The sequence below is a fragment of the Megalops cyprinoides genome, chromosome 1 (assembly GCF_013368585.1).
Source record: "Megalops cyprinoides isolate fMegCyp1 chromosome 1, fMegCyp1.pri, whole genome shotgun sequence".
Taxonomy (NCBI): Eukaryota; Metazoa; Chordata; class Actinopteri; order Elopiformes; family Megalopidae; genus Megalops; species Megalops cyprinoides.
Window position 1 is genome coordinate 16,499,922 of NC_050583.1, and position 12,776 is coordinate 16,512,697.

Below are 12,776 nucleotides of genomic sequence, written 5' to 3' on the forward strand. Positions count from 1 at the left end.
CCATAGCTGGCCTTAAGGAACGGAAACCTGGTAATCAGGGAAATTATTTGCACAATAGCCTACCCTGACTGGGCCCGCAGCCATTGCATGGGAAGAAAAATGCCTGCTCAATCCTTTTCAGATGAATACAAGGGGTGATTAATAATGGAATACAGTGTATTAGAAGGTACAAGTAGAGAACTGATGAATCATTCAATTCAGCCAATGCAGTGAATGAGTCTGGTTCTCACAGAAATAGCCAACAAACACAGGAGCACAGGAACGGGTCTTTATATTATTGATGTCTGCCTTCCTTCAGAAAACGTACTGTTAGTAATAGTGGTAAATACAGATACTCTTACACCATTCTCAACCTAATAACTGTATTTCTCTTGTTTGAAAGGTCTAAACAATATGTTTGTATTTTACAATAAATTTTTTTAATTCTCAAAAAAAGAAAAATTTATTACTTTAAAAATGTTAAAACTTCTCAAAATACTTCACCAAAACCAGCCAAGAATTAAAATATCCACTGTACATTAGCAAAAGTGTTTTATGGTTATTAAACCAAAAGCACCAAGATATAAAAATATCTTGGTCACTACAGATGCTTTATGGTGACCCAGAAGGCAGTGTAGCAGTGCTGGAATGCCTCTGGTGGCAGAGGGTTATTTATTCGCTGGATTGTGGAGGAGTCTGGGCCTTGCGGAGAATAATAATAAAAAAACACAATAGTGCTGTGTTCATTCCTCAGACCCTGCCAAATCTGCATGCTTTTCTTCAGAGCAAACAAAACAAAGCAAAGAAAGAACAATGGCAATAAAACCTCAAGAAATTAAGGACTTAAGGGACATTATAGAGATCCGACCCGTGTTTTTAAATATTACTCTCGAATAGTTGGCTGGGGTTTCCAGTTTTGGCAATGAGGGGCAGGACCTGATGCTAGTTGCTCTCTGAAGCAGGCCTTCAACACTCCAATTATACATCAATTATACACCCTTCCTTTCAGCAATCTTTCATTTGGTCAGGCAATCCATTGGCAAACTATGTAATGTAGTTTTGATGTGGTTCTTATAATTATATTTCCAAATGAAGCGAAGATATTTTTTTCAAAAATTTTCTTTTGGCTTAAAAGTTTCTGTAATTTATAAAAAAAATGCTAGATTACATATAAATGTGTGTTTCCACAGAAGCGGGCAAATCAAAGACCAAAACAAATATACAAAGGCATACTTTGGGAATAAACACAAAGACGACCCTTCTTGAAAGGGCAGGGTTGCTACGAATGAGGCTTCATTACTCATATCAGTTACAGTGTGACCAGTGACCAGTAACCAGATTGACCAGATGATATTTCAAGCAATCAAGAAAGCATGTGAAAGTGAGTGCACTCATTAACGCCTCACACCACAGAGATGCCACATATCTCAGCCACATATCAGCACCCTCTAAATGGACTGTCACATTGTTCAACCAGCAACACAAGTCTTTCTCACTACTGTTCTCACTAATGGAACAACTGATACAACTGTGGATTTCACCATGAAGAAAACAGTGCTTTATAAAACTTGCTTCATGCTGTCCTCAACATGCAGTCTCCTTCCCTGTGTTCCAGTAACATACTGGAACTGGGATAGAGTTCTGAGTCATCTGGTTTGTGAAGAATGAAAGACCAGAGAGCCATGTCACCAGTGAGCTTCATTTACATGTAGGTACCAAAACTAAACAGTATACCAACATAATATACAACAACGGCCATCCACCCTGAACCGTGAGGAGCAATGTGTTAAAATATCCATCCAAATGAGTATTTGCTAAATGGGTTAGTAAAACCAAAATCGCATGCGGCAGCAGAGGACCCGTCATCATCTGTTGCTGACCCTGGTTCATCTCAAGCGAAAGCGTGTGATCAAAAAGCCTGAGCGATCGTAACCTTCCTGTCTGCATTTACTTTGAGGCACGCCAACACTGCATGATTTCTGCTCGTCTGTCCTGACGTCTAAAACCAACACCGGCCCCACTGGAATATCAAAGACAACACGTGGTTCTCATTCCCCTCTGCATTCTTTCAAAACAATAAAAAAAGAGAAAATCAATTCCATTAATCTTTCCTTGGTCAAAGCTCCATTCCTCCATCCTCCCCCACCAAAGCCAACACCAGCCCCCGACGGTCCTCAGGCATTGCGCTGGCTTGCAGAAAGGCAATAGGCTCCAGTCTCCCTGTCCCTCGACCTCCACTTGCCACTTCAGCCAAACGTTTTGCCTTTGAGGCCTACCATGACATCTGCTCCCGCGAGATGAACCACTTCAGGGGGTTTAAACTGAGAGGGTCATCCGGATGCCAGGAGAACAAGCCAATTATTGTTCTACACAGAACATGAGCCTTTGACATTTCTGCCTGAACCTCCCCTCACATCAAGTTCCCATTAATCATGAAAATATTACAACATTAAAATAAACAAGCTACAGATACAGCTACAGCTACAAAGTGCTGAAACCAATGGCCATATGCACTGCAAACCTCCATCAGTCTGCTGTTTGATGAAAACAAGCACAAATGATTTCATCCAATATCTAGAACACTGAAAGAGCCAAACCCTCAGTTCTTGGATAGTTGTCTAATTCAGTTTCTAATAGTCTAATTCGGGGCCTTGAGGCCTAATAGCAGGGCAACAATGCAGGGTGGACTTTGGTGCCTATAGTTCAATCAGAGTTTTATTTGGTTTCAATCAGAACAAGACATTGGCGAAAGGTCTTGCGAAACAAATGTTCCAAATCAGACTGAGTGAAACCTGGGCTGTGTTTACCCAAAGCAAAAGAGTACTAGGCTGAACAGCATTGCTGAAAGGTAACATCACCCATTTACTAGGTTAGTATCGATGCATTAACGTCATGCAAGCCTAGAGGCGATGAGTGCTTCTGAAAGTACACAATGCGCTTGTAAGCAGAGACCTACAGCATCGTATACATTCACCTGGAGGGTCATGGAGACTAGAAACATTGTCATAGAAAGAGGCTCTTTGAATAATCTGAATCTCTAAAGCAGAGAAACAGAGAGAGAAAGGAGGGAGGGAAAAAGGAAAAAACAAAAAAAACACACTCACGTGCATACACACACGCACGCACACACAGACACACACACAAAAACACACCGGTTAGTACTGCATGTGGCTAGAGAGGAAAATCAAATCACACATTACCCAAATGTTATCTACACCAGCAGGAAATGCCATGCACATTACCCAATTCATTCATCCAGCCTTCAGGAAAAGAAAGGCTTCAAAATCAGTAACTTCTTTTATTTTCACTTCTCATTAGTGATTAGTAAAGGGGTCTGTCACTGTCTGACAATCAGTTTTCCTCTTTTGTTTCAAATAGTTAACTAAACCCTTCCTAAACTCCTAGATTACAGTTTATGTTTGGTAAACCTGGTGGCACCAGTGGTCAAGCGCTAATCAGAGATTTCTACAGACATCACAATGGAGTGGGTCATACGTCCAAGCGTGGTTTAAATGCTCTGAAGGCGAAAAAGGAAACTTCTGTAAAAGAACTGCTGAGATGCGTTAAAACCATGTGACGTGACATTTCTGTCAACAGTGAGAAAAAGCGTCTATCAGGCACAACATGGGATGGGTTTGTGAGGACAACCAGTTTTTCCTGTGCTAGAACTACGGCCGTGGCTCACCCCTGACACAGTAAAGGTATCTGCAGCTTACTTTGGCGAATTACAGACTGGGTGGAGGAGAGGAGCTTACCATCCTTCCACAGCTCCGCCACAAACTTGTCGGTGGACTGATGCAGGAGGGTGGCCACGTTGTCATTCAGGGGGTCCATGTTCTTCATGAGCCACTCGTCCGCTTTGTAGTCCACCTGGACAGAGCCCAGCAAAGGGTGTGTGAAACATCAGCCTTCTGGGAAACGAGCCACGTAACACTGACTGAAGATCAGGCTTGTAAAAAATCCACTGCACCAAACAAACGCTGACTGTATTAAAGATCATATTATTACAAACACGACACTGATGGATGTGATTTGGGGCGACATGTTGCGCAGTATCTCCATGGATGCGTGGCCACACGCACAAGAGTTAAAGCTGAGGGGGCCTCTCGTTACGCAAGTTGCTTGTGTGCTATTGCAAATCTCATATAAATGTGAACCACATGTGCTCTCAAGACGGCAGTGCATGGCAGGGCGTTCTGTGGGAAGTGCGATTTCTCCATTACAGGCCACTAGGAAACGCAAGCCAATTCCCTTCCGTAGTAACATGCATCCACTGCATAAGGACAAATACCACTGAATGAATATGAATAAGGGACACTCTGTTCCTTCACCTATAGGGAAACGTTAACTCGTAAGTTACCATGACTCACTCCACACAGATGTGAAGATCTGAAGTGGGGCAGTCTCAAGGGAAACAGGAAGTAGTGCATGTGTGAGACCTTCAAATGTCAAAGGAACTTCTGAACTGAATGCTATGTAAGCTACGACTAAAACAAAGGCCTCGGCAGACTGGCAACTATGGACCAAGTGCTCGGGCAGTAGGACTCTGATCTTACCCTGCCGGCGTAGTGGATGATGCAGAAGTCGGCCTTGTCCTTCAGCTGCCGCGGCTTCTGGAACTTGGGGTGGGTGCCCTGTTCCTGCACCAGCTTCTCCACAAAGGTCTTATCCGTGGCCTTGGGGAACCAGCACTCCTCATCCAGAAGGGCGAGGACGCCGGGGGGGTTAGCCTGCAGGCCCAGAGCAACACAGCGTCAGAGGCTCGGAGAAGCAGACGGGGGCGGGCTTTTCCCGGTGACACTAAGAACACGGTCCACCGTCCAGCCACAGTCACAAGGCCGACGGCCTCCGACGCTCAGAGACGGCCTCTCTGGCTCACGCACTCACCGGCCTCTCGATGAGGTCGATGCAGGGCTGCAGGTCCAGGCCGAAGTCGATGAAGCTCCATTCGATGCCCTCCCTCTGGTACTCCTCCTGCTCCAGGATGAACATGGTGTGGTTGAACAGCTGCTGCAGTTTCTCGTTGGTGTAGTTGATGCAGAGCTGCTCAAAGGAGTTCAGCTGCACAGGAGAGAGACAGAAGGCACAAGCAAAGGACTGCTTTCAGAGACACAGCTTCAGATTAAGGGACTCAACATTGCACGTTACACTTCTTTTTGACTCTTACTGGTACTGTTACAGAAACACCACAGGCTCCTATCGATCTGGATGAGCAGTTTTAGTTCAACTAATATTTATTTTCTTACACCATAACCAAAAACAATGAGTGATGCTTTTAATTACGTTCCATTAGAATTCATGCTATTTTTATTGGTTTTTCATTATTTTGCTTGGCTTTAAGTGTTCGAACCTCACTGTAGTACATTTTTGCCTCCTGGGTGCCTGTGGGAGGAAAAACAGCTGCCACAAATCAGGCGAAAAGCTCCCAGAGTTGGGAGATTTGCTGTGGACGTTTTCCTTGGAACGATGTCTCTTCTCAAAACAAAGCCAAAGTATGTGTCTTGCAAAGACCATTATAACTTCATGCATAAATCAATAAACCATGCCTGTTTGTATTGCTAGGGTTTTAGTAACTGACCACAATTACCAAGTTAAATCAAGCGACTGTCATTGCTAATGATCTACCTTTCGCATAGGTTTCGTTTGGGTGAGGAGGGGAAAAAAAAGCAGCAGTCATATTTCAACTGAACTCAGCTGGATGGTTAATTTTACGGATCACAAATACTGTGATGAGATCATCTGAACGAGGCTCTGCTGTCCTCTGCCTCTGCTGAGTCTGTAAGCTAAGACCTCTCTTCCCAGCCGCACAGGAGTTCACAGACACACTTGAAAAAGTGGGAGCTGAGAAACTCGATCAAATGTAGCCACAGTTCTGCCTCGTGCAGAAGCAGCGAGATGTCCGAACTGAACTCCCTGCAGCCGCTGGCAAGCAACCAATTTACAGAGAGCAGGAGAGGGTTTCTAGGCTGTTTATCTCAGGTGCCCATCATCAAGCTGTTTCTGTGTGCATGAACTTGAGTGCATGAACTATGTGAGTGTGTGTAAATGAGTATGTGTGTATACATATGTGTATGTATGTATATATATGTATATATGTGTATATGTATGCACATGTGGTGAGGGAAGACAGCTGGTCGGTTGCCTGCCTACAGTACCTGGAAGATCTCAAACCCGGCGATGTCCAGGATGCCTATGAAGGAGGCTCCCTGGCGTTTGGTCCTGTCGAGGGCTTTGTTGATGCGGTGAACGAGCCAGCGGAACAGCCTCTCGTAGGTGGCCTTCGCAAGCGCCTCCACTGCAAAGTCCGCCTGGGGAGAGGAGAGAAGGAACCCAAGGCTCAGCTGGTGATGAGGTGGTGGGCAGACCGTCCTGGTGAGATGACAAACCAGCACACTAAAGCCAAGAGTGTGAGATTCCATTACTGTGAATCACGTTGGTATGTCAATATATGCCTCTTACACATCATACTCCACTACACAGTCTTTGCCAAAAGACTATATAAATGTACGAATTAAACTCCTCATGGGTGCAGCAAATACTGGGAGTACTACCAATATCATCATCATATAGGGTTACTTTAAATTACAATATATTTTATCAACAAAAATGCTGGAAAGGTATATGACCTGCTCTCACAAAAGCAGACACACTTCGCTACTAGTCATGCATCAAAGTTCCCTTCCCTCTCAATCAATTTTTTTTGCTCCATTTCAGTCTGTAGGCTAACTGTCAAAGCTAGGATATACACACAATGCAGTGGAGTAACTACTTTAACAGTTTTTACTGACCATGTTACATTTTCCAAGTTTATTTATGTATTCTGAAGAACAGTTACACTTTTGTACACCTTCCACTTGAAAGCTGGTATGTTACTGGTAATTAAACTCGAACTTTGAAAAAAATCATTTTTATGAGGCCATCATTCTCTGTTATGTAAACTGTAGTTGATTATACTGTTATTTCTAATGCGACATAAGTACATTTACAGTTGAAAATGAAGTGCTAAGAACCTCCAAGGGAAATTCCACTTGAGAATTAACACCCCGTACGTCTTGAAATGAACATTTCTCAGATTTGAGACACTGAAATTCATACTGGTCTCTTTAAATGTCATTTACAACATACAAATCTGGTACTGAAGACTTGGTATTCAAGTTTTTTCTTGACTGCAGGGTCATATGGGGCCTTATGTTGTGGGAGCAAGTCACACATTTTGTTCATCTATACATTCATTCACAGTAAGGAACAGCTGCCCCCTGGCTGTCTCCTGCACAGTAAGGCGTATCAGTGAATATGCGAGGAATTTGGAGGAGTAATCCATGCAGACAGGTGCCTGTGAACATGAATTAAACATCTCACTGCTCCTCTGTCCAAATGAAGGGCAGTGTTCTGCTGAATCTGCTGCAATGACAGACCTTTCTGCAGGCCAACAGCTCGAACGCGCTGAGCACGTCCGACATTTCCAGGGACATTCAGTGAACAGAAGACGAGAACGAGGCGACCTCTGCCAACGAGACAAGGTCAAGCTCCTTGTCCTGGAAGCTGCAGATTGTTACAAACTGCAATCATACAGAAATTCTATCATATTTAAATGTACACCAGTAAGCGCTTACCAGGTCCGACTTGGTTTGGAACAGTAAGGATTGTTAGCTGTAACATTTATAAAAACAGGAGTATTATACACATATGACTACAGGGTTTGAGTACACAAACCTTTTTCCACTAGGATCCCTGTTAACACCTTTACAGATTTGCTGCACATCATAAAGGAACTTCTCCACTTACTGAATTTTTTATTGATGCCCATTATACACACATCTGGCACACATAAAGCATTTATTTTCTGGCACAACCCGTGACTGATATGTGAACAATACTGTACTATGTAGCTGGATGTAAACATGGGGGGGGGGACTTTTCTGACTATGGTATATTTTACAGGATATGCGCGCCTACTTCCTGGGCTCTGGGCCAACCGACTGTTGTATCTGGAGTTGGCCAGCACAAGTAGCAGTCAATTTGCTGTATTAACACATCCAGCTCGCCTCAGGTACAGCTGACCTACAGCTAAGGTTGGTCGATGGAAATCCAGCTAAAGTGACGTTCAGGCAAATGCGTGACCTCTCCTTGGTTCCTGACACGAGTTAATATTGCCGGACTCAAAAGCTTTTCATTTAGTACTAATTTAGAAACAATTCTACCTGTCTCCCAGAATAATGGAAGTGAATCTTGTGATGTGTTATGACATTACAAACCTACGGCATTTAAGGTTGTATGGTTTAAGCTTAATTTTGTACAGTAATAGTTGTACTGTCCTTTAACTCAATCCCATAGTGTCAAGGTCTCCCACAATGGCACTAGTCCTAAAAGGGTGGCACTAATGATTTAAGTACATCTGCAAAGCTAACTGCCTAACCCTACTGAATGCATTTTTGCAAGTCACTCTGGGTACGAGCATCTGCCAAATAACTAAATGTAAGTGTAAATATTGCCGATTTTCTTGCTGTGGGTACAAACGTGTACAAATACGTTTGGCGAGAAGGGCTGCCTACCTGCTCTTTGGTCTGCGCTTTCTGGACGTAGTCTCTGCCGACCTTGATTCGCGGGGACAGGATGGCACGGGTGAACTCCATCACGTTCATCCCCAGCAGGTGGCACAGCTTCTGGGCAGCTGCGAGTGGAGGATGAGGAGGGGGAGGAAGATGAGAGGAGGAACAGTGGCAGAAAGGGTTTTTTTTTTTTTTCTTAACTTTCGCAGAATTGTAGGTTCCAATCATAGGTTGGCAGTGTTAAAATAGGTATACACGTGGAATGTTTCCACTGTTGGGACCACCATCTGAACTTCAGACCACCTGACTAGATCCTGGCAGTGGGCTACACCTCCGCAACTCCCAATGATACATGCTTCAATTCCCCTACTGACAAAACGGCTCATAGCTGACCATTAATGGAATAAAAGACATGACCTCATATTTCTACATGAATAATCCCCTGTTGTCAGACGTAAGCTCTTAGGTACGCGCAAGTATACAAGAAGAAAATGAAACACTGGCTGCTTGTACTGTGGAGTAAACAGACCTGATTTATGGACAAAAAAATATAAAATCATTAATTCTTTCTCATGCGAAAATGGATCTGGAGCGATTCTGAATTCGTCACTGTTGGAGCCCTGGAAAAGTTAAGGGACTCATCCATCACTGCGCTGAGCCAAATCGCCAGCCGCAACCTGCAGCCAGAGCTCTGCTTTCGGCATTTCGGACGAGCTGCGTCTGATAAGGCCAACGGCCGTCCCCTCTCCCACGGTGCCCGACACGCCGCATCACCTGGGAGTGTCCCAGGGCGGATGAACGATAACTTAAACAGTGTCACGGCTTAACGTGGAGCGGCCGGGCCGGAGCGATACAGGAGGGGATATATCAGGGCAGCTGTGACGTACCGCCACGGCCCGGCGCGCGGAGGCGGCGGCCAAGCCCTGCGAGAGCGGCGCTTCCTGGACAGGAGACGGTACGTGACAGTTCACTGATCTCACTGTCTGGCTCTAAGGAGAAACAGCTGTGGTTGCTTCACACACGTGTGTGTGTGCGTGTGTGTGTGTGTGTGTGTGTGTGTGTGAGAGAGACTGAACAGAGTGTGTCCCCCCCCCAAACAGGACAGCACTTTACCTGTGTTCTCGGGCATGGAGGCCTGGTCTGTGTTCCTCTCCTTCTTGAAGACGATGTTCCCGAACTGCAGCACTGAGGACACCACCTTTAGCATGGCTGCAAAGGCAAGAGGCCACTTAATCTTCAAGACTCCATTAAAAACAATGAGAAACACACCTGGGATAACAGTTAAAGGAGCGAACAGGAGAGTTAAAAGCCTGCAAAGTGCATTTCAAGTGCATGGTGTGTGTCTTTGTGCATGTGTGTGTGTGTGTGTGTGTGTGTGTGTGTGTGAAAAATGACTCCAGCACCAGATGTTGCCATGGGAGTAACTCACAATGCTGACGTGTAGGAGGCAGTGTGGGCAGATATGAGCGAGTGCTGGTATGTGTGCGTGAGCGCATGTATGTGTGGGTGCATAAAAAATTATTACTGCTGTGAATCTTGTCATGGGACAAGCTTATGATCAAGCTGAACTCCTGCAGAGTAATGTATAAATAAGAGAAGTATTCCCCAGGACACTGTCACAGGGGAAGCGTATGATGTGTATGCATTAAGGAACAGAGTGTACAGGCACGCGGGCTCAGGTGTGAAAATGTGTAAACTGATTCGTACACAGGATCTCGTCATGGGAGAAGCTCATGATGTGCATGGCCTCCATGGTCTCCTGGAAGTTGTCCTTGTCCTGCTGGCCCGGGATGGGAATGTTGCCATTGGACAGGAAGCGGTAGCTGTTGAACCCTTCCAGCAGCAGATCAGCTGAGACAACAAAGAGAAAACAATTCACTGCACATCCCTGGGACAGTAACGATGGAACGGCCAAGGCCTACAGATTCAGTTACTGATGGTCAGAACATTTAACCTGCAATAAAGTTTAAAAGGACCATTTTTGAAAGACCTAAGAAAGCAAAGGAGCATTTAGACGGTGGTATAAAAGTGCTCTGGGAACACTCTGTGGCCTATTATTTGTATCAGTCTGCTGCTGCAGGAGTCTGGGGCCTCTGTGAGACTCGTCCACGGCTGACACTCACATCTCAGGTGCTCTCCGGCCCCGGCCAGCAGCTGGTAGAAGATGTGGAAGGTTCGCTCGTCTTTGGCTTGGCGGATGGCTCTGGATTTCTCCAGCAGGTCTGGGCAATGGGGTCAAGGACGGGGGAATTTACACTGCGGGTTCGAAATGCCTCACGTCCCTCTTCGGTGGAACGGCATTCTGTTATGCTGAAACTTTTAAGCGAGCGCACACTCCTTAAACAGGATGTCTCCCTTCCCCAAACACAGGAGTATGGAAACAGTGTTGCAGAATTGCATGCCTCTAACCACTAGTACATGAAGACAAAGAGCAGATCTCAGACCCCCAGATGCAGCCTCTGGCAGGCTTTCGGGCGATCCGTTTGAAAAGGAGACAGAGATAATAAAACTACTGGCTCTAGGGCCTCATTGCAATTCATAATGAATTTTTCAATACTTTTTTTTTTTTTTAACATGATACTAAGATAACTTAGTTCATGTAATTTGTGTCTTTGCAGATATTTGTGGCATTTTTTTCCAAGAGGCAAAAAGTGTAAAATTAAGCTAAAAAAAAAAAGATATGAAAATAAAATTCTTGCATGAAAACATTCCGATAATTCTGTAAACTGAACATTATGGAAGCCGCAGTGGCAGGTCACCGAGAAGCAACTAGAGGAGCACAGCCATTTTGCTACACCTCCGTGAGTGGAAGCTGAAAACGACAGCATCTGATCCCCCGTGGATTTAATGCTGTACGGCGTTCTGTCGTGTTTCTCAGAATGCATTCATCACACCGTGAGTCATGCACTGGGCACAAGGGAACACTGGCCTACAAAGCCAATCTGTGGATGAATCTGCATTCTGAACATTTTTTCACAATGCCGCTCAGATTCTGAAGAGCACTCTTGCACCCCCTTTGACCACCCCTCAGCTGCAGCAGCCTTCTGACTTCAAACTCAAGGATACAAGTTTCGATGTTGGCGCCGACGATGTAGCCGGTGACGTCGAAGTTGATCCGGATGAACTTGCCCTGGGGTGTGAAACATGGTGTGAGACAGAGAGGGAGAGAGTGAGGCGCAGTCTGGGCGTCCCTGTGCCATCAGTGGGTTCTTGTCACAGGCAGCGGTGGTCTTGGTAACAGCTGAAGACGCAGCTGGTGGGAGGAAAGCAGGCTGCCTGGTTCCAATAAAGCAGGACGTGCTGTGAACCTCCCTGCTTGCTGCATACTGTACTCACACACCTACGTTTGGTGGGAGGCAGTTCTCAAATGTCTATTTTAAGAAGAATGTCTCCAAGGTCACATGGTAAAAAATAGTGTGCACTGTGTGCAAGAAAATGTGCACTGATCAGTTGGGGATAATTGTGACATCCAAGCAGGTAACCTCAGAGAGATTTGTCTTCCAGGGTGTCACACTACAATTACAATTACTTCTTCCCCAGCTGGTTATTTCACCTCTCACACAAGTACAGGGCAGATTCACAGCTGAACCTGGGACTGTGCCATCAAATTGCCCAGTGCCCTACAGCCCCCGCACTCTTTGGCAGAGGCACTGGTCTGGTTTCTGTAGAAAGAGCCGGAAGGTTCAGGTCAAAAAGGCCTTGCACATGTGATACGTGCTGTTTGACTGCAGCACACTGTCTAAAACGGATACTGCCTCAAAGCACCAATAAATGACTCCCAGCCGCCTCTTCATGGTAGGAATGTCAGTAATAACAGAAAATTAATCGCAGGAAGACCATGATAATCAAATTCCAGTCTATCAATTCGGCATTCGTTATCTTTAAAGGGATCTGGGGTTTCTGAACACTCAAACACATGCAACCTAAGCCTCACTCAGACTCCAGATGGTTGAGATCAAGAGGGCTGACAGAGTGAAGACTTGCACAACACAGGTTGTTTTTTTACATTTGGTTATCTTCCCACCAATGAAATACTCAATGGCATAGTTGTATTGACATTTTTAATTTGGCCTTTTTGTATGCTTGGAAAATGTCCATGGTCAACATTGGTCATTTGGCCTACACTGGTTGAAGCCACAAGATAAGCTAACAGGGATATTTAAGAGCACAACAGTATCATTAGATGTGCAGATATGTCCTTACCAGTAGCAAAACATTAAAAAAAAAAAACCAAATCACTGAGGGGTC

At 45.0% G+C, this 12,776-nt stretch overlaps 1 protein-coding gene across 6 annotated transcripts in view; it reads right to left on the reverse strand.

The window, feature by feature from the left end:
* The window catches only part of myh10 (myosin, heavy chain 10, non-muscle), a 73,935-nt gene that overhangs the window by 16,832 nt on the left and 44,327 nt on the right, over positions 1–12,776 (reverse strand). For 3 of the 6 annotated variants that reach the window (XM_036529972.1, XM_036529964.1, XM_036529956.1), the window contains 10 exons: positions 11,595–11,658; positions 10,652–10,750; positions 10,236–10,379; positions 9,642–9,737; positions 8,532–8,650; positions 6,135–6,287; positions 4,867–5,040; positions 4,536–4,709; positions 3,735–3,849; positions 2,954–3,016 (listed from right to left, as the gene is read on the reverse strand). In XM_036529972.1, the coding sequence (XP_036385865.1) occupies positions 2,954–3,016; positions 3,735–3,849; positions 4,536–4,709; positions 4,867–5,040; positions 6,135–6,287; positions 8,532–8,650; positions 9,642–9,737; positions 10,236–10,379; positions 10,652–10,750; positions 11,595–11,658 (1,201 nt within the window). The remainder of the gene's footprint in view (positions 1–2,953; positions 3,017–3,734; positions 3,850–4,535; positions 4,710–4,866; positions 5,041–6,134; positions 6,288–8,531; positions 8,651–9,641; positions 9,738–10,235; positions 10,380–10,651; positions 10,751–11,594; positions 11,659–12,776) is intronic. The other 3 variants (XM_036529995.1, XM_036529987.1, XM_036529979.1) reach the window with 1 other exon arrangement.